The 21026-nt window shown below is 37.9% G+C and overlaps 3 protein-coding genes across 3 annotated transcripts; 1 reads left to right on the top strand and 2 right to left on the bottom strand.

Annotated features, from left to right (window-relative positions):
- The first annotated feature begins 2288 nt into the window (after nt 1-2288).
- LOC145945093 (uncharacterized) lies at nt 2289-4030 on the top strand. The gene is made up of 2 exons (XM_083053925.1): nt 2289-2354; nt 3512-4030. The coding sequence occupies exons 1-2, from the start codon at nt 2289-2291 to the stop codon at nt 4028-4030; spliced, it is 585 nt and encodes a 194-aa protein (XP_082910051.1).
- Nucleotides 4031-9075: 5045 nt separating this feature from the next.
- On the bottom strand, nt 9076-9681 carry LOC145945092 (uncharacterized). The gene is made up of 3 exons (XM_083053924.1): nt 9511-9681; nt 9169-9383; nt 9076-9093 (listed from the first exon to the last, which is right to left on the bottom strand). Coding segments are annotated over exons 1-3 (387 nt in total). The 3' UTR covers nt 9076-9092.
- A 753-nt stretch (nt 9682-10434) lies between these two features.
- On the bottom strand, nt 10435-13885 carry LOC145945090 (uncharacterized). The gene is made up of 3 exons (XM_083053923.1): nt 12448-13885; nt 10768-11037; nt 10435-10511 (listed from the first exon to the last, which is right to left on the bottom strand). Exons 1-3 carry the CDS (start codon nt 13706-13708, stop codon nt 10435-10437), a joined length of 1608 nt encoding a protein of 535 aa, XP_082910049.1. The 5' UTR covers nt 13709-13885.
- Between the last annotated feature and the right edge of the window lie 7141 nt (nt 13886-21026).

Raw genomic sequence — 21026 nt, 5'->3', positions numbered from 1 at the left:
GTCTAAGTCAATGCTCCAACAGATACGCGCATGCTAATAACAAGTACATGCAGTCATATGATTCATCGAAACCATCGTCGTACCTTATGTACTTCGATGTAAATAATTTGTATGGATGGGCAATGTGTCAACCATTGCCTTATGCCGATTTTCGATGGGTCGAAGACATTTCAAACTTTGACGTTTAACGCGATCGCTCCGGATTCGCTCACAGGTTATATTCTCGAGGTTGATCTAGAGTACCCACAAAATAAACACAACACACACATTGACCTACCGTTCTGTCCGACGCGCGACAAGCCGCCCGGCAAGCGGGAAGATAAGCTCCTCGCGACGCTATATGACAAGAAGCGTTACGTCATACATTATCGCAACCTGCAGCAGTGTACACGTCACGGTCTTCGTATCGTAAAGATACATCGCGTATTACAATTTACTCAATCCGCATGGCTCCGCGATTACATCGAACTCAATACAAAATTTAGAACACAAGCGAAAAATGATTTTGAAAAAAATTTGTACAAATTGATGAACAACGCGGTATTCGGCCTATGGAATAAAACTATGGAAAACGTTCGAAATCATGTAGATGTAAAATTATTGACAAAGTGGGACGGACGATACGGTGCGGAAGCGATGATCGCGAAACCAAATTTCCATAGCAGGAGCGTCTTTTCGGAAAATTTAATCGCCGTTGAATTACGTAAACTAGAAGTAAAATTTAACAAACCAATCTATGTTGGTATGTGTATACTCGATATATCAAAAGTGTGTCTGTACGAATTTCACTATGAGTACATGTCACCGCTCTATCGTGAAAGATGTCGGATAATGTACACCGACACCGACAGTTTAATATATCACATCGAGTGCGACGATGTGTATGAGAACATGAAACGCGATATCGCTAGATTCGATACGAGCGATTATCCAATTGACAACGCGTACGGTATAGCGCATGCAAACAAAAAGGTGCCAGGCTTGATGAAAGACGGTCCGAATTCGTCGGGCTTAGAGCAAAAATGTACGCGGTGAGGGTGACGGCAAAAAAGACACTAAAAAAGCAAAAGGTGTCAAAAGTAATGTCGTAGCGCGTAGTATAACATTCGACGATTATACGCGATGCCTGAATGAAGAGATTGAAATGACACGTCAGCAGTCATGTATTAGATCGAAATTGCACGAAGTGTATACCATCCGCGAGACAAAAATTGCTCTAAGTCCGTACGACGATAAGCGGTATATTATACCTGATTCGACCGACACATTACCATGGGGACATTACCAGATACCCTTATAAAATATAATGTAGTATAATGTGTGTGTGTGTGTGTGTGTGTGTGTGTGTGTGTGTGTGTGTGTGTGTGTGTGTGTGTGTGTGTGTGTGTGTGTGTGTGTGTGTGTATGATATATTGTTATGTAACATATGTGTAATATATTGTAACGATTAAAGGATAGGATGTATTAATAAAGATTTTGTATTTCATATATTTCATGTATATTTTATATATTTTATACGTTGTACACATTATATTTTTCTTAAAATAAATAGTCTATATGAATTAAATCACATTGTCCTTATGTATCCAAGAATTGTGTGAATTGTCAAATCCCAGCCATTTCACGTAAACCTCGTCACCCCTCCTGCGCAGTACTTTCTCCACAAGATACACGTCCGGATAATTCGCGCGATGCAACTCATACTCGTAAAACGCTCCAGCGACAGATGTTTTGCGATAGTCCTCGAGTAGATAGCTTACGGGATTAGTACGCTGCACTTTAACAATCTTAACGTGTTTCGAACGGATGTTTCAAGTGAATTGCTTGTGGTTTCGAAAACATTTTCGTTTGCGAGTGATTCGGGTAATGTAAATGGTAGGATTCTCGTTGTCGCGGACTGTGTAGAGGTGGACGGTGTAGAGCTTATCGGTGGTTCATCCAGTAAAAATCCGTCCGATGTACGTGATGTCGATGAGCGATTTGTGTTTGGTCGTTTTCTCTTTTTCGGTGTCGCATCTTCCTCCTCCTCCTCGTACCGCTTAACAACGGGTAACGTTTTAATTTTCACGTCAGCTTTACTCTCAGGTTCGTTTTTCACTGCGATCAAGCTCGCGTTGTCGACAATCTTTTGTAGTGGTTCGATAATAGGTTTAAAGTGAGTCTTGACTGTAATATCATCATCGATCTTACCAGTCTTTAAAGCACGATGTTTCTTACGGATCGATTCGCTCGTTTTCACAATTTCCTTCGCAATCTTTTCACGCTCGCGAATGTTATGGTTATCAGCCATGTCTGCAGAGTGTTCGCGTTTCACTCTTCTCGACAGAATATCGGCAGCGACTAATCGTTTTGTGGTATCGCAAACTCGTTAAATCCTTTTCTGTATCGCCTGTTTGTAAGCAAGCTGTCCTTGTCTATCACTAGAATCCATACTTTTGTTGCCAACAAATACGACATAATTTACTGAAATCTTCATACGACATCGGTATTCACATGATCGTTGTACACGTGTTTCAAGTTGGTATCGTCCTGTTTAAACAAGATCAGTAAGTTCGCGTTGTCGCGTATAAGATGTTTTGGTATTCTCGCGTACGTCTGACAGAGATAGAAGCAATCAACGTTCGAGTGGCGTCCCATTGAAAAGTACTCTCTTATCGTATCTTGCTTGTCACACGCCACGTCATCAAAGATGAAAATCGATTTTGGACATGCCTCGCTCGGTGGAATGACGTCACTGTTATTGGAGAATGTAAAGTAGCCGATTTCTTCGATCGACGTCAACAAATCCTCTAGATACCGATATTTTGGCTGTTGCAGCGACTTTGAGTACACGTACACGTTTTCGAAGCAAACACCGTGCGGGCTTTCTATCAAACTAATCAAGACGTTAGTTTTACCGCAATTCGAGGGGCCGCATACGATCGCGCGTATAGTAGTCGGCAACATCGTACCATGTCTGCGCATCTCCGCGTTGTCCCCCACCGAGCGTAATCTGTCGTCGCAATTCGTCACGCGTATCGTCAAAGGTTGTCGCACGAATCTCATTTTCCCACTCCCCGATTGAATCGAACGCTTGCCTATTTATAGCTGCGCGGAACCACGAATCGCTCAGTAACGAAAAAATGTTTGTTCTGCTAACAAGTGCCTCCGATATTCACGGTTTAAGCGCCGAACAGCTGCAATTTGTGCCAAAAGCAGTTTTACTGCAATGTGAAAATCACATCCACTACGTGTGGGACAAGCTTCCGGAACACATAAAGGTGGATCCAGAGATTCAGGCCTGTCGCCGCTGTTTCGAACATTACAATCGACCGTGGCAGCGAACGCACATTGACGGTCCAGCGCCGATGATAAAGGATTGCAGCGAATGTCAGCGAAAAAAATAGGTAGAGGACTATTAAATCACGCAATAAACGCACTTCCAATCGAATTCCATATCCCCGGCTATCAGTTTTGTGGTCCGGGCACGCGGCTACAAAAGCGATTAGCCAGAGGTGATCGAGGTATCAAGCCATTGGACACGGCGTGCCGTGAACACGATATTGCGTACTCTCGGAGCAACGATCTCACCGAGAGACACGTGGCGGATAAGGTACTCGCCGACAAAGCGCGAACTCGTATCATTGCGAGAGATTCGACTCTCGGTGAAAGAGCCGCCGCCACAGCTGTCTGGGCAGCGATGAAAACCAAGACGAAGCTCGGTATGGGCCTGAAGACGACGACGAAGACAAAGAAAAAGACGACGAAGAAACGGATACTTCCGGTATCGAAACGCGGTGGCATATTGCCAATTCTACCAATGTTGGGCGCGCTTGGATCCATGATTGGTGGAGCGGCTCGTGTAGCAAAGATGGTGAACGATGGAAAAGCTGCACGTCAGTTGCAAGAGATGCTACGTCACAATCGCGCCATGGAAGGTCACGGATTGTATCTCGCTCCATACAAACACGGACGAGGAGTTTCAACGAGAAAAAAGGGGAAAAAAAAACGTCAAAGAGACGCTAAAAATGCCAAAGGGCGAAACTACTAATATACAATTGCTGCAACTGGCAAAACGTATGCGCATTCCATACTTTAGAGGTTTTCATGCGTGATTCGCTACCGATCGGTGGTATATATCAAAACGAGAGCAGCATCATAAATTTGGATAACGCTAAAGGATCGGGTACTCATTGGGTGACGTACGCAAAGAGGGGAAATCGCGCTATATATTTCGACAGTTTTGGCAATCTTCGACCACCGAATGAATTGGTGCAATATTTCGGGCGGAACGTGACAAAGATACAGTACAATCACACACCTGTTCAAACTTATGATCAGAGCATCTGTGGACAATTGTGTTTGCAGTTTCTCCGAACGGTCGATACACGTGAATTTAAAGACGGACATTGCATTATTTAACTCAGTATTCGTTAAACAGTTTTGCCGATATGTCTATGACATTCACGCTGACTGGAAAGATAGCGTCCTCGCGGCAAACTACTTTCCCGCCATAGATTTGAGCGACGATGAATACGAACTCGGTCTAGCGGATTTTGAGACTTATCACACGATATCGAACGTGAATTCCTCGAATAATAAATTTTACTTTGGCAAAGATGACGCGGAAATTACGATTCCCGAGGGATCGTACGAGCTGCAAGCGATACATGAGTTTTTGAAACATGCAATTTCACGAAAACGTCCGCGACATGCTGTTCGTGATGACGATAAAAAACACATTGACAATGGTGATTTTGAAGATGAAGAATACCCGATAGTGCTCCGCGCTAATTACAATACGATGAGGAGCGAGATCAAATGCGCCTACAGAATGAATTTTAACAAGTCTAACAACATTGGATCGCTGCTGGGATTCTCGAACCGTATACTGCAGCCGCGAAAATGATACGAGTCGGACATGCCGATTAACATTATCAACGTGAACATTATCCGCGTAGAGTGTAACGTGACCGCGGGTGCATATCGTACGGCAAACTCGTTCATACGATACATGAATTTTCACCGAGGGTACCACCAGGATATAAGATATCGGAAACACCGGCGCACATCATTTACTTGCCGATCATCGCGCGGAGCATTACGGATTTAACGTTACGCGTTGTCGACCAGGACAGACGATTGCTCGATTTTCGAGGAGAAGAGATCACCATTAGATTGCACGTACGACGACGACAGCGATAACGTACGTGTGCGGCGTAGGAGATGCTTGTGTTGAACGGATCGAAAGACACGAGAGATAACACAATCTTTACGGAGCCAGCAACAACAACAACAACGTCGACATTCGCTAATATCCAATCATCCGGTTGCGTCAAGAAAAAGAAACTGAACGCATCAAACGTTGCGTTTTTACAATCTTTGGGATTCGCGGTGCGAAATATCTGAACAATGACCGACATCCTCAACATCGGGGAAGAGCCAATCTTCGACGATCGCATCATCAAAATTGAGACTCACACGTACAACCCGTTCGCCAACACCACGTTCGGACACAGTGATGAGATAAGAATACCCATACAACAATAGGATCTGTATACGTTGCCGTTTGACAGTTTTCTATACATCGAAGGAGAATTAAGGATAAATAGACCAGCCGAAGGATCTGATGTGATAGTGGGAAATAATTGCGTCGCATTCATGTTTGATGAGATTCGATATGAACTCGATGGCGTGGAGATTGATCGCAATAGAAACGTGGGAATAACAAGTTTGCTCAAAAACTATGTAACGATATCATCCGATAGAAGCGTGATTATGAGAAACGCCAGTTGGAGTGATCCGACTACTGTGAATGGAAACTTCAATTTTTGCGTGCCGCTCTACATATTATTGGGATTTTGCGAGGATTACAGACGAGTGGTGATTAACGCTCGTCACGAGTTGATCTTAATACGATCGCGCAACGACAACAATTGTCTGGTTGGAGATTCGACGCTGGAGCCTGTGATCAACATATTCAAGATACAATGGCGAATGCCACATGTGTTGTTGAGCGAGATTAAGAAGCTGTCTATCCTGCGCGCTCTGGAAAGCGGACGCTACCTCAGCATGGGTTTTCGCTCGTGGGATCTGTATGAGTTTCCGCTATTGCAGCGTACAACCAAGCATTCGTGGGCCATTAAAACCGCGACTCAGCTGGAGAAACCACGATACGATCTTTGCTCTGCAGACAGGCCGGAAGAATGTCATGTCTGAGGATATGAGTCGATTCGACGATTGTAAATTGACCAACGTGAAACTCTATCTGAACTCGGAATGTTATCCGTACGACGACATGAATCTGGACTTCGATAAAAACAGATGGTCGATTCTGTACGACACGTATGCGCGTTTCTGCAAAAACTATTACGGATACGAGTATCTCGAGCCGAGTCTCACCGTCTCAATGTTTCTACGTAACGGCCCATTCGTAATCATCGATTGTTCTCGACAAAACGAATCGATCAAGAGCGCAACCGTGGATGTGAGATTGGAATTTGAGTGTAAGGAAAACGTGCCGATGAATACTTCTGCATACTGTCTCATCATACATGATCGCGTGATCCAGTACAACCCGTTGACCAACGTTGTGCGCAAAATCACCTAAATGCACCAACAATTTAGAGAGGGGGAAGCATAGCAGAATATAAATCAAAGTGTTATGAGATGGCTGTCATTCTTCTTTTTAAACTGATACATCGAAGAGGAAGATTTCGTCATGTCCGTATCAACGTTTGTGGATCTACAGGGGTTTATCCTCAATAAACAATTCATTGTAAAGGAAGCGGCAATCCTGAGAAGAGGATTTATTTTATCACATTATTTTTTCGCATGTCCTGTACCATGGGATGTGCTCATAAAATCGGAGAGACACCAAGCCTCATGGTTGACTCGAAATCATCATGGATTACGATGGAATGATGGAAACGTTCCATATAGCATGGCTCAGCGTTTGATTACAACAGCTATCGTTGGTGGACCACATGAAGAAGAAGAAGAATCCATTCTCGTATATGTAAAAGGACTTGAAAAGCGAGAATGGTTAGCCGATATATTGGATGATGCGGGAAACGGTTTCATTATTGAGACCTTGGATGCTGATTACGACGATATTGAGTCTCTAAATAATCTAGATGCTAAAAACACTATGCGATGTGGAAAACATGTTAAGAATTGCGCATTACAAAATGTATTCAAAATATTTAACTGGTGGTCGCAACGCCAGAAAGAATTGCAAGATTTGGAAAAATAAAATATTTAAACATTAATGTGTTTTATCTCTTATTCCCCTTCCCTAATCCTTTCCTCACGAATCGTTTCTAAGAATTCTTTTTATCCGAGCGCCGTTTCCCCTTCTCCTAAATTTCATAGCGCCAATAGTATTCTAGAATCTCCCACCACATTTACCCCACTACTTTTAAAAATAAGCGTCATGTACAACACTCGATTAATTTCTTTATACGATCAGTGTCGCGTTAACCGTTCGTACTGGTGGTTTCACTTTTAAAATCTGGAAATATGTATTCCACCGAAAGAAGCAGCGGCTCCGGCAGACATGTGAATAATTACATACCGAATTGTGATGAAACTCCATCGTTTGAGAACAAATGCGACAAGTAAGTTTAACTTTTTCTATTTTGTCTTTATATTTTTTACAAATTGTTTTATTTTTAAACTAATTTCATTTTTACAGCTTTTCATTAAAGCCTCATGCGGTTCGTATACTATGCAAACGATATGCATTGACAGCTACGGGATTTAAATTCCTCGAAATTGGTATCAAAGTGGATCCACCGAGTTACGTGGAAATCGCCATAGGAGATCATCGAGGAAAGGAACTGATACTATCTCTCGAAGCGTGGAACAGACTCTACGAGCAACGTTACAATATTCAGAATCTGCTTCGAAACGACTCTAAAGATGCCTACAGTTTTATAAGCCTTGGACCACTAACAGTGCGAGTTCGTACGATTAACGACGCCAAGTTAATAAGTCTTGAATCTTCAAGTGTATGCATGATGATGATCGAATCGACGTTACACCGTATGTTCGATCTCGATCCATGCATCGATGTAACTTTTGACCGATTGGTTAAAATTACCAATACAGTCGATATCAAGTTTACGCAATTTTCAAATATCGCGTCCACTGTAAAGGATAATAAAGAAGTATTAAATGTAATACACGCTAGCGACGCCTTCAACAAGCATCAGCTCATCGATTGTGAGCTGGCAGCTTTAGTTTTTAGTTCATAATATGTAGGAAAAAAATATGTAAGAAAAAAATATGTAAAAGAATAAAAGAGTTTTTAAGTTTAAATTATGATGTAATTTCTTTGCATGCATTTCCAATCTCCATCTTTCTCCCACCCGTAAGCAGTCCCAGCTCTTATACGTATAGCTCCTCAATAATTGTCTGGTCCTTGCAGGGGATGACGTCATGCGGGGAAGGGGGATCGCGAGGCTAGGGACCGAGAGGCTAGGGATCGCGAGGCTAGGGACCGAGAGGCTAGGGACCGAGAGGCTAGGGATCGCGAGGCTAGGGACTGCTAGAGAGATAGCGCTTAGGAGAGAAAGAGAGAGCGCGAGGTGAACGCGAGAGAAAGAGAGCGAGAGGCGCACGCGAGAGATGACGCAGGGAGGGAAAAGAACAGGAATTTTTAAAATGAATATATTAATTTAATATCAATTATTTTTAATTATGAATAAATGTGTATTATACATTTGTGTGTATGTGTTTGTGTGTGTGTGTGTGTTTAAAAGAATATAAATGGATATAAATGGATATAAATGTATATAAATGTATATAAATGTGAATATATAAATGTGAATATAAAATGGATATAAAATGGATATAAAATATAAATGAATATAAAGATATGAATATAATGATAAGAATATAAAGATAAGAATATAAATGAATATTATAATATATATATATATATATATATATATATATATAAATTGTCGGTGGTGGAGGTGGCTACGGTGGAACCGACGATGGTGGAGCGGCGGCGGATTGATGCGAGGCGGTGAGGCGGCCGGGCGGCTGTGCCGACGATGGTGGGGGTGGCAAGGCGGCAAGCGGTGATGCGACCGGGTAGGGCTTCTTCTACAACAAATTATATATTAAATATATTATTATTTACATATTAATATTTTAATTTATTATAAGAAAGACACGTACCAATTCCAATCTTCATCCTCTGGATATGGCTCCTCCCCAAACATTGGTCTCATGTTGAAGCGATCCTCATAATCGAAATGATCATTGTTTTGTTCGGGGAGGTCACCCCACAACCAATCATGAAGTTCGCGATCCACCCGCCGCCAATACCTCACATCTCTCCTTCTTTCTATATTCACAAAACCATCAATTTGAACGTCAGACATCATAAAGCTCTGGAAAAAATATTAATATTATTAATAATTAATAAAAACAACATAAGAAAATTAAATTAAAAACAAAAATTAAATAAATTAAAATAAAAAAAAAATTAATATATATGTATATAATAATAAGTCTTACCGGGATTGCGAAGAGGCAGAATATGGCCCTTACGACACATTCGATGAACCGTCTTCCTTCAAACTCATCTCGAAATATATATGATGTCCCCAGGAAGGGGACATTCCGGAATAGTCCCGTAATTAGCGATTCGAAGAAGCGCCGCCCAAATATCTCTCCAATAAATTCCATTTTTTTTAAAAAAACTGTTTAACACTTTATTCTAGCACTTACACTAGCACTTCGCTCGGCGACTGTTCGAGACTTTTTGATGTGGAGACAGACTCTCTCCATAAGCTTCAGCTCCATCTCAAACTTTCCACAAAGGAATACCATAGTGATAAATATCTGTTTATAAATTCGAGCTGCCTGCGCTCACTGTCATACTGTTTTGTTTATACCCTCGAAAAGGACCACGAGAGCGCTTAGAAGAGAGAGAGCGTGGAGCGTTTACTAGAGATAGCGTGAGAGAGAGAGATGTAGCGGCGAAGAGCGCGAGAGATGACGCGCGAGAGAAGAAAGAGATGGCTCGGCGAGGTACATGAAAGAGAAAGATAGCGCGAGAGAGATGTAGCGGCGAAGAGCGCGAGAGATGACGCGCGAGAGAAGAAAGAGATGGCTCGGCGAGGTACATGAAAGAGAAAGATAGCGCGAGGTTAGGGACCGCGAGAGAGACTTTTTTATAATATTTATAGTAATTTTAATTAATAAGATTTTAATAGGAGGAAAGGAGAGAGGACCTATTCTAAAATAAACTATATTTTTAATATTTAAAATAATGTTTATTTATAAAATGAGTGTGTGTGTGTGTGTGTGTGTATTTACAAAATGTGTGTGTGTGTGTAAATTTAAAAAATTTAAAATATATAATATAAAATAAAATGTAATATAAAATATATAATCAAAAATAAAAGTATATAAAATATAAAATATAAAATATGAACTTTAAGTGGCTGGATAATGGTTGGGCGGCCGAATGCGAGATGCTGCGAGAAGCGGCGGCGACTGCTGGGCGGGGACTCCTGCATAACAGAAAATGTTATTAAGAATTTATAATTAATAGATAATTTGATTTATATTTAATTTAATTTATAACTTACATGATAATCTCAGCCTTTTGACGTCAGATTTATTGGACGCGTAAATATTAGTCCACCCAATGGAACATCTTCCAAAAAATGCCATGATGAAGCTTGCGCTTTTTTGGAGGACAATATAGGGGATATGTCATAAAACACGCATGCTTGCAAGAACAGGCAATCAATGTTTCCTTTTCACGATCTCGTAAAAACTGATGCAACGATTTTGCATTAGGACTTCGTTGACCAATTTCACGATTTTTTAACAACTTCACTACCGAAGTTACTGGCTCAACTTTATATCTTAATACCTTTTCACGCTCCATTTCAACGTCTGATATATCATCAACGTCTGATATATCATCAATCACTATCATCTCATCATCATTCACCACATCATCATCATCAACCACATCTTCTCTATCCATCACAACTTCTTTAACCATTTTACATTCAAGACTATCAGAAACTTTATGACACGACACATATTATAATGTTGCTCCCCTCTTGATTTTAATGCCCAAGGTTGTTTATTGGTAGCATCGCAGTCCCACGTGTTCCCCATTGTCTATTAGAATTTTCACTTTAAGTGTCCCAGCATAATCTCCCAAAGTTTATTGTGTGCAAATAGGGCACATATCGCATGGAATTATTATATACAATGGATTTCTACAATTGCAGCACGATCGACTCTCCACTGCGTCGTGTAATTGAATCACATGCTTCCGAACAGCATACATGTGTCCGAAGTCTTGAATAGAGATCATACATGTAGTACATAGAGCTTGATCAGTACCCGTCGAATAATAAAAGTATATGGTACAAACTTTTGTACGTCCGTTTAGCGCAAGGATTTGTGAATTGTCCACTACCTTGTCGTCAATATCCGTAAGGTCCTCACTGCGATCACTAATATAATTACTGTCATCCGACAGCGCGTGATCTTCGTCAGACGACTCGTCTAATATCGCTTCGAAATTATTATTTTCTATTTTTGACACATTACTGCACAATTTTTCCACACTTTTTAAAATCACGTTCTATAGAGCACTTGCACCCGCTATACTTTTTTCGACTGACGTATCTGTGCGCTTGCAAATTACGTACTATGGTTTGAAGTGGTAGCAGTCCTTATTATATTTCGTCTAATCATTTCTTCCCCTCTTCATGATTAACGGATTGTTTAATTACATATCAGAAAGGTGATCTCCCTTCATCGCGTTATCGCTTTTGACACAGAGCGGCCGGACATCGGCGCTCCCTAAACAATGAGAAAGAATTCCGCTTAGGGGAGGGGAAAGGTTCTGCAAAGGCTGCCGAATATTGGCGCGTAATGCAACACGGTCTTTTACCGCGAAAAAAAACACGTCCCGACGTGTTCATTGCGATAAGCGCGACCTCCCAAGATCCCCTCAGATGGAGGAGGGGTGGGGGAGGTATCGCGAGGGCGGCCGAATGTCGGCAAAATTATCGCAAAAGAATTCTTCCTAAACAATGAGGAAGAAACGTTACATATGGGCAGGGGAGGGGGAGGGCGGAAGTACCGCCAAAGCGCGTCGCCTTATGGGGGAGGGGTGGGGGAGGTATCGCGAGGGTGGCCGAATGTCGGCGCTCACTTTGCGGTGTTTTGTTTATAATAAAATATGTTAGATAATTCAAAGTAATACAATACGCTGTTTTGTTTATGAAAAACAATACGCGATAAGCGTCTCTCGCACAGCGATAAGCGCCCCCACCCCGCGTGACGTCATCCCCCTCGTCTACAAGATCCCCCCGCCCCGCGTGACGTCATACCCCCTCGCCCCGGAGAACCCCCCCGCCCCGCGCCTCCCTCGGAGCCCCCTGGGTTAGAACTCTCATAGTATCCCTACTGAGGTACTATTTTTTATAATGCCACGTGCTAATAGATCGTCGGTGATCTCTCTCATTTGCTCTCTTTCTTTGAGGGCAAATTTTCGAGGCGCATACGCGTACGGTGTAGGATCTTTTAAATGAACGGTAACTTCGTAGTTATCTTCCGCTATGCTTACTTGAGCGTTCATACAATCGTTCACAACAGCTTTTAATTGTTTCTTAAATTCACACCCGAAATCTATTTCGCAATCATCTATAATTGATTCCGTTGTAACATTCGTGTAACAAACATCTGTTTCTAACAATATTTGAGCAAATGATTTCGATTCTATTTTTGACGGACGGAATATTAACGTTAAATTGTAATTTTCCAAAAATTCACGGCCGATTATTACATCTATATCCGCAAAGTCGGATTTAACTACGTGTAACGTGACATCAAAAGCACGATCAGGAAATTCTTTAAGACTAATACAAACATTTAATTTACCTAACACGTCTATCGGCGTTTTCGGAAGCGCGTTGAATCTACGTTCAACCGGGTCGAGCGAAGGTACGGTAGCCAATAATTTATTTAAATTATTCTGACTAATAAACGAAACTGGACTCCCGGTGTCCATCAATGCTTTTAAACGACAACTATTACTATTAAAATTAACAATCTCAATTAACGGGCTAGTAATTCGGAACTTAGCTGATTCCGTAGATTCTGATTCAGCCACCGCCGCTGCCGTCGGCTGGGCTGAGGTTGACACCTTCGCCGATGCTGTGGGTGAAGTCGTCGGGGACGTCTTCTCCTTTCTCTTAAGCAGCTGACAGTCTGCCTTCCAGTGACCTCGCTTCTTACAGTTGCAGGTCGTCTCTGTTTTCTCTTTGCCGTCTTGCTGTCCCTTGTTGTCTTTGCTGTTTCTGTCCTTTGATCGATTATTCTTATTATGCTGATTCGGCGACTTTTTATCGAAGTCACCTAAACCTGCGGTGATTCGCCGCATTGCCTCTAGAAATTGATCAAGAGAGGTGGTTGTCAGAGTTAGCGCGGTAGCTCGGAGAGAGTGTTGCAGTATGCCTCCAATTAATAGATTGATGGTGTCTGCCGTGGGCAAATTTAGCCGGTGAATGAGCGCCAGTTTGTCGATGGCGTACTGGTCGAAGGTCTCCTTCGACGGACTCCATTTCCTGGCCTCTATTTTCTGCATTGATGCAGTGAAGGAGACACGGCGGTCGAACATCTGTGTAAGCGCCACTTTTAGAGCCGCCCATGATTCGAGGACTCCTCCGTTCTGCATCTCGTACCATTGCTTGGCAAGCTTAAGGAGCTTGCCGGAGGCAGCTAGTAGTACGACATCGTCGGGAGCTCGATGCACTTGAGCCACCCGATCGACACGTTGTGTCCATATTTGGACATTTTCTTCGTCCGTCCCTCCGAACTCCGGAATTTGTGGGGCGAGAAGAGTCACTGCGTGCGCCGGCGAAGAGTTGCTGATCGCCGAGGAGCGCGTGGTCTCCTCTCTCTCTCTCTCTCTTTCTTGCGGAATTTCTTCTCTCACTGGTGAATCTCTCCTTGTAAGAACCCGGATTTCATCCATCATTCGACGCTGCTGCTCGATGAAGATGCCCAAGGTTAGCGTGATCCTATCAAGGGCTCCACTTGTTTCAGCGGTGGTTACCGTCACGTGTGAAGGGCCAGGCACTTCTGCTTGAGCGCTGCCCTTACGGGATCTCTCACTCTGAGTGCGCGATCGCTGTGGTGGCGGCAGCATTTCCTCTAGTGGGCTGTTCTGCTCCAAATAGGCGAGAATAGCTTCGATAAGAGACTCTCTATCGGAGCTCGCTGATACCGGTAATTGGTAGCGGAGGGCTTCTTGGCGAAGGTCCTCCAAGATTGCTGCCTCCAATCGTGTACGCTCCATCTCGAACTGTTGAGACCGTTGTGCCCTTGTGCTGACCATCAACTTGCTTAGCCAATTTTTCGTCTTCTCGGTCAAACCAAGATTCGCTGATGTTGAGCACCGCCAGTAAACACCGAAGACGGTAAACACGTCGACTATCACGCGGGTCACCGTGACTAACACGTGTGAACCAAAAAAACGGTCGCGCGCCGGGCTTTGGTATGCGATATTTCGCGCGCGTGGAAATTTCCGACGAATGTTCTAATAAGGGAAAGTAGGTCAGAATCCCACTTCTGAAATTCTGTAGGGAACTAATTTTTTTCTTTAGAGATAGATTGTTTAAATAATCCAATCGTCAATCACTAACAGTTCGTGTGAACTTTTATTCTTATTCGAATTAACACGAGGATGTCAGGAAAATCAGATTAATGTTCGAATCAAAGAAATAGCGGATCAGTTAGAAATAAAGAAATATTTAATTAAACAAAAGGAGTATTAGAGATACAAATATCTGCGACAACGTTCTAGTTCAAACCAAGGAATCAGACCGAGAGTAGCCTTACAATATGTTTCGAGTATGATAAAGATTTTCATACAGTTCAATAATAGTGCTCACGCTTATTTAAAGTTCGCGATACTATTTCACAGTTCTTATAATGTTTAACGCATTCGCGCACTGATGCTATTACCATCAGAATAATACGATCGAACGGTAACTTTTAAGACAAGCCCGGAGGCACAAGTAGATTATCAAATCTACGTTGAACTAATGGTCTAGGACCTCAAAAAGCGCGACTGCCCTTTTCCAAGCTCTGCGAGAGAGTCCCTCCAAAATCGCAAATCGGAGCACACGAGCGCGACGATCATCCACGCGGCAAACGGAGCCGTGGTGGGGATGGTTCTCTCCTTGGTTCTCTCTCAGATGGCGAAAAGCGCCGAATTCAAATTCATTTCTTTCAATATTAAATGTCCAATGCAAAACCTAATTTTCTTTATATCACAATATACAAAATTAACTGAACTATATTTAAAGTCGACTTACAAAGGTATAATCTATACACCAAAGCGTTTATATAAGCGTGAAGAGCGAATGGTCATTCTTAATTTAACCAAACAATTATTGCCTGAAAAAAACTTGGAATGCGGATTTTATACTCTATATACTAAGTTTTTGAACCATATTAATGACACAGTAGAGTTTTCACAAACTTGGTACACAGGCGGAAAAGAAAATAAAATGTGAGTATGTAAGGTATATTAGAAAAATAAGCTTTTATATAAAATAAATATAATATATATATAATATATATATATATGTAATATATATATATGTAATATATATATATATAATATATATATATGTAATATATATAATATATATATAATATATATATATATAATACATTATACTGTTGGTACGATTTGCTAAATTAATTTTTTTATTTAGACATTCGTTTTTTTTTCTTTATATTTAGATGGACAATTGATAAAAATATTATCAAATTTTATAATTACATTGAAATAATACTTATTTATTTACGAATTGAGAACTTTTCTAGAAAATGAGACTTTTTGTTACAATTTTTTAATTTTTTTGTTAGAGTACGATTTAAAAACTAATGGTACAATTTAGCAAACCGGTATTGTAAATCATAAAGCCAGATACTACTTTTAAAAAATTTTTAATTTACGATATGAAACAATGATAAATTTCTGTTAATGTTTAAGTTCTGTTATATGGTTGACTAAGAACCTTAGATTAAAATAAATAAAAAAATTTTGTCATTTCTTTGATAGTTTGATTGCAATTTTAATATTTAAGGAGTACGATTTAGCATACTTTTGCCTATATATAATAATAAGATAATAAAGTTAATGCTACAAAATATTATTCTTCTCAAATTTGTACATTCTGCGATTCTTAATATTTCTATACCAACAATTGTTAAAAATTTGTTAAAATGTTTTAGATTTGTTGCAACATTATTTCAACGCAGAAAAGTCCTATTATTTCCATGTTGGGAAGAGTCGAAATTACGTGTCACCTTTAAGATTTCAGTAGAACACGATAAAAAATACACATTTTTATCGAATATGCCGATACAAGGATACAAATCTGTTGATGATGACAGGGTATTGACACTGTTCGACAAGACCCCTCCGATGTTTACAAACGATATAACATTAATTATGATGTCCAATCTGTACGGAATTATTTATAAGACGGAAACCAGGACCAATATGTGGTGCAGATCGAATTTGATACCATACATGAAATTGGCGCAATATGTTGTCGGTAATGTAACTTTATATTTAGAAGACAATTGGAAATTCTTCAAAAGCGTCCCAAAAGTGGATTATGTCGTTGTTCCGACTTTCGAAGACAAAATCTGGCCGACTGTGGGACTGCGACTTTACAAGTAATATATGCATACATTTAAGAAATAGTCATAATTATAACTCATTAAAATGTATTTTATTTTCAGCTTTTAAAAGTAAAAAATTAAATGCATTTTTCTACGGTTATTGTTAGGATTAAAGAGAAGCTTAATAAAAGAGAGATTTATAACATTTCCCGGTTATTTTAACATTTAGAAAAAATTTAATAATTCAGAAATATATGTACATTGATGCTTAAAGTAATTTCCATAAATTTTTAATTAAGGGCTTTTAATTAATAATGATAACACTTGTATAATATTATAGTGAAATTATAAAATAACTACTATTTATATTTATCATGTAATATATAGCTACATTTATTTATTCACAAATTCATAAAATTAATTTAAAATTAATTGAATTACTATATACAACTTTAAGTTTTAATGTTATGGACATACGTTTATATCTTTATTATTGAACTTAATATTATGTATGAATATAATGTCTATATTTTTTTGTATTAATCAAAGAATTGTGTTAGAAAATTTAAAAGAAAAAATATGGGGAAAATAAATGTCTGCTTATTATATTTTTGAGAAAGAGAGATAAAGAGAAATGCACGTAAAGTTAAATAAAATAATTAGATATAATTAACATAATACATAAAAATACATTGTTATAAAAAATTAAATTTTTTTTGTTTATCAAAGTGTAATTAATTCATTAATGCAAGCTTATAACAAAAAATATATTGACAATCCTATTGTATACAATTTTCAGTGAAACATATGTTATTCACAATGAAGAAATACATCCTGCTGCGTTTAAAAATATAGTAATGCGCACAATAGCTCATGATATAGTATATCAATGGTTCGGTGAGCTCTTCAGTCCGTCTTGTTGTACTCACTGGTGGTTAAACGAGGGTTTCATTATATTCCTCGAAATGTATATCCTCGACAAGGTTATTATATTATATTATATTATTATTATAAATTATTATTATAAATTTCTAAACGCTAATTACAAGACATTTTCTGTTGATGTTGTGACAACATGAAAAGATCTGAAATTGTCTCCCTTTTATTCGTTAAGAATAAAATAATAGAAGAAATTAGCCGAAATAGCCAAAAATTATTAAATAATTTTTTTTCAATTTCTTAACAATATCTTAACAATTTAAAAAGAAACATTAGAACAGATAATAAGTATATTTAAATTTTGTATTATAATTTAAAATATCTGGCAAGTTTATTTTTTGAATAATTTTAATAACATTTTTTATATGTCAAATACTTACACATTAGGTATGTGTAAATTTATAAATACTATAAAATTATATACTATTATATTATATAAAATATAAATGTTTTTTTTAGATATAACAAATAATATTGCATATATTAGTGCATATTTTTAATGCAAGCTTGTTTTTCTTTAGACTTTTCCAAACTCCCGGATAATGGACTTGTTCATAGTTCAAATTCAACATGAATCTCGTCATCAAGACATTAAATTTCTTTACGATATTTATAATATATTTATTCCCGGTATATTTAAAGTTAAATCGTTTACTCCTTATCGTATTTCAGGTATGTATATATATATAAATTATAATTTGATTACTTTAAAATATATACATATATATATTTATATAAAAAATTTGTAAATAATATAAATAAACAATAGTTAAATTGCTAATCATAAATATATAAGAAAAAATTTTAAAATTTAAATTTTACATTTAATTTTTCTTATTTTAATTTTGCTGCAATGAAAACAAGCTTTTTTAATTTAAAATTAGTTCTTCTTTAACTACTATAAGCTGCTCATGAATTTATAGGAACACCGTGTGTTAAAATTATTTAAAATATACATAATTATACATATTTATGTGTAATTATACAGTTTATATTATTATAATAGGATTCATTATGTGGCGCAATCTAGAACTTATAGTTCCTCATAATGCATTTTGGACGAGTATCAACACTTATGTAAACACGAGGTAAGTGACAAACATATATTGTAATATAATAATTATATATCATAAAAAAATATACTGGAAAATATATTTAAAAAAAAAAAATGTATCCATATAAACTTTTCTAAACAAAAGATAAAAAGATATACCTTAAGTGCATGAAAATCTTATGAGTATCCAAACTTGCGTATTTAACAAACAAAATTTTTCAAAATAAAAAATTGGTAAAAGCTGATAAAAAATTAAATCTATCAACAAAATAGTTAACAAAAACAGACGAGATCAATTATAATAAGAATACATATACACAAGTAGACAGATAAAGTACACAATAATATATATTGTACTTTTTTAAATATAAAACACTAAAACATGCCAATAAAATTATTAAGTAATTAATTGAAAAAATAAAATTATAGAGCATGATATATATTAAAGCATTATTTTATGCATTATTTACTGACCTAAACTTTATTCTATAAAAAATCAACTGCTGCTTTAAATTGATCTTTATAAGAGTCAAAATTAATATTAATATCAAAATGAAAGTCATTCGAGCTATATTCGTTAAAATAAATAATTTTATTTTCATTTATTTCTTAATGTGAATCAATTATATTGTATGTAGCATTAATTTCCACAATATTGAATTTTACAGGTTGGCATATTTCAATTTGACACATCCCGATGATCTATGGAACATTATGCAGACTGACATAGATAAATTAAAAATTGAGACCCTATTTTATACCCATCACTTATACTACCGAAACGAAACTCAATTTTAACATAAGTATACCAACTATCGATTATTGTTTAACAGAGTCAAATCCGGAGTTAAATATACCTATTAATGCTAAAGATAAATGGATCATTGTCAACATACAACAAACTGGTAAATATTAAATTATAATAGTATTCTTATTACTATCCTTATTTTCCCTTTTATTATACAAAAAATTATCTTTATTATATATTTCAATTTTAATTAATTAATCTATATATATAAGTGCCGTCCGTCTGTCTGTCTGTATGTACGCGAACTCCTTCCACATTTGTGGACCGATTTTTGTTAAACAAGTACCAAAATGTTGCAAATTTTTCGGGGGTGGCTGCTGTGGGGTTTATTTTAATTTAAAAAAAATTTTTTTTTTTCTCAAAGAGGAGGGTATGTTTTCCTGAAAATAATTTTTTTACAGATTTTTACGCCATTTACGCCAATGTGTTTAGGGTGTTCCAAAACATTGTATGTGGGTGGTTGCGTGGGTTTTGCCCACCCACGCAACCACCCAAAAAACCAACCAACGCACTTATACATTTGTTCACCGATTTTCAATAAATTCGTAAAAAAATTCAGCAAATTTTTCGGTGATGGCTACTATATGTGATTTTTTTAACCCACCCTCGCAACCACCCACGCACCCACCTACGCACTCATACATTTGTTAACCGATTTTCAATAAATTGGTTCCAAAATTTCGCTAATTATTCGGGGATGGCTACTATATGTGATTTTTTTTGTTTTACACCTTCACCCACGCACCCACCCAAGCAATCACATATTTATTAACCGATGTTTTCGAAATTGGTAGTAAAATTTTCGATATTTTTAAGGGATGACCATTATGGTTATTTTAAAGTTTAGCCCACCCACGCAACCACCCACGCACCCACCTACGCAATCATATATTTTTTCATCTATTTGCATGAAATTGGTAACAAAATTTATCAAATTTTTCGGGGATGGTTATTATATGTGATTTTTTTTAACAAACCCTCGCAACCACCCACGCACCCACCCACGTACTAATACATTTGTTCACTGATTTTCACGAAATTGGTGAACGATTCGAAATTGGTATTAAAATTTTCAAATTTTTAATTTTTAAAGTTTTGCTAACCCACGCAACCACCCACACACCCACCCACGCACTCATAAATTTGTTAACCGATTTTCACGAAATTGGTACCAAAATTTCGAAAATTATTCGGGGATGACTATTATATGTGATTTTTTTAGTTTTGTCTACTTACGCACCCACCCACGCATCCACACATTTATTAAACGATTTTTACTAAATTGGTACTAAAATTTCGCAAATTTTTCAAAGATGGTTACTGTATGTGATTTTTTTTAAGTTTTGTCTACATACGCACCCACCAACGCACCCACTCACGCATTTACAAATTTATTGACCGATTTTCAAGAAATTGGTAGCAAAATTTAGCAAATTTATTAGAGATGGCTACTATGTGGTTTTTTTTAATTTTACACCCCAACTCACCCACCCACGCATCTACTCACGCGCGTGCGCATTTAAAAAATGTTATTTTATGTTAAAAAAC

Source organism: Prenolepis imparis, unplaced genomic scaffold (assembly GCF_030444845.1).
Source record: "Prenolepis imparis isolate NDT839.2.m4 unplaced genomic scaffold, iyPreImpa1.0 SCAF_14, whole genome shotgun sequence".
NCBI classification, from domain to species: domain Eukaryota; kingdom Metazoa; phylum Arthropoda; class Insecta; order Hymenoptera; family Formicidae; genus Prenolepis; species Prenolepis imparis.
Note: the sequence above shows the minus strand (reverse complement) of the source record. Positions and strands in the feature narration are given on the sequence as shown.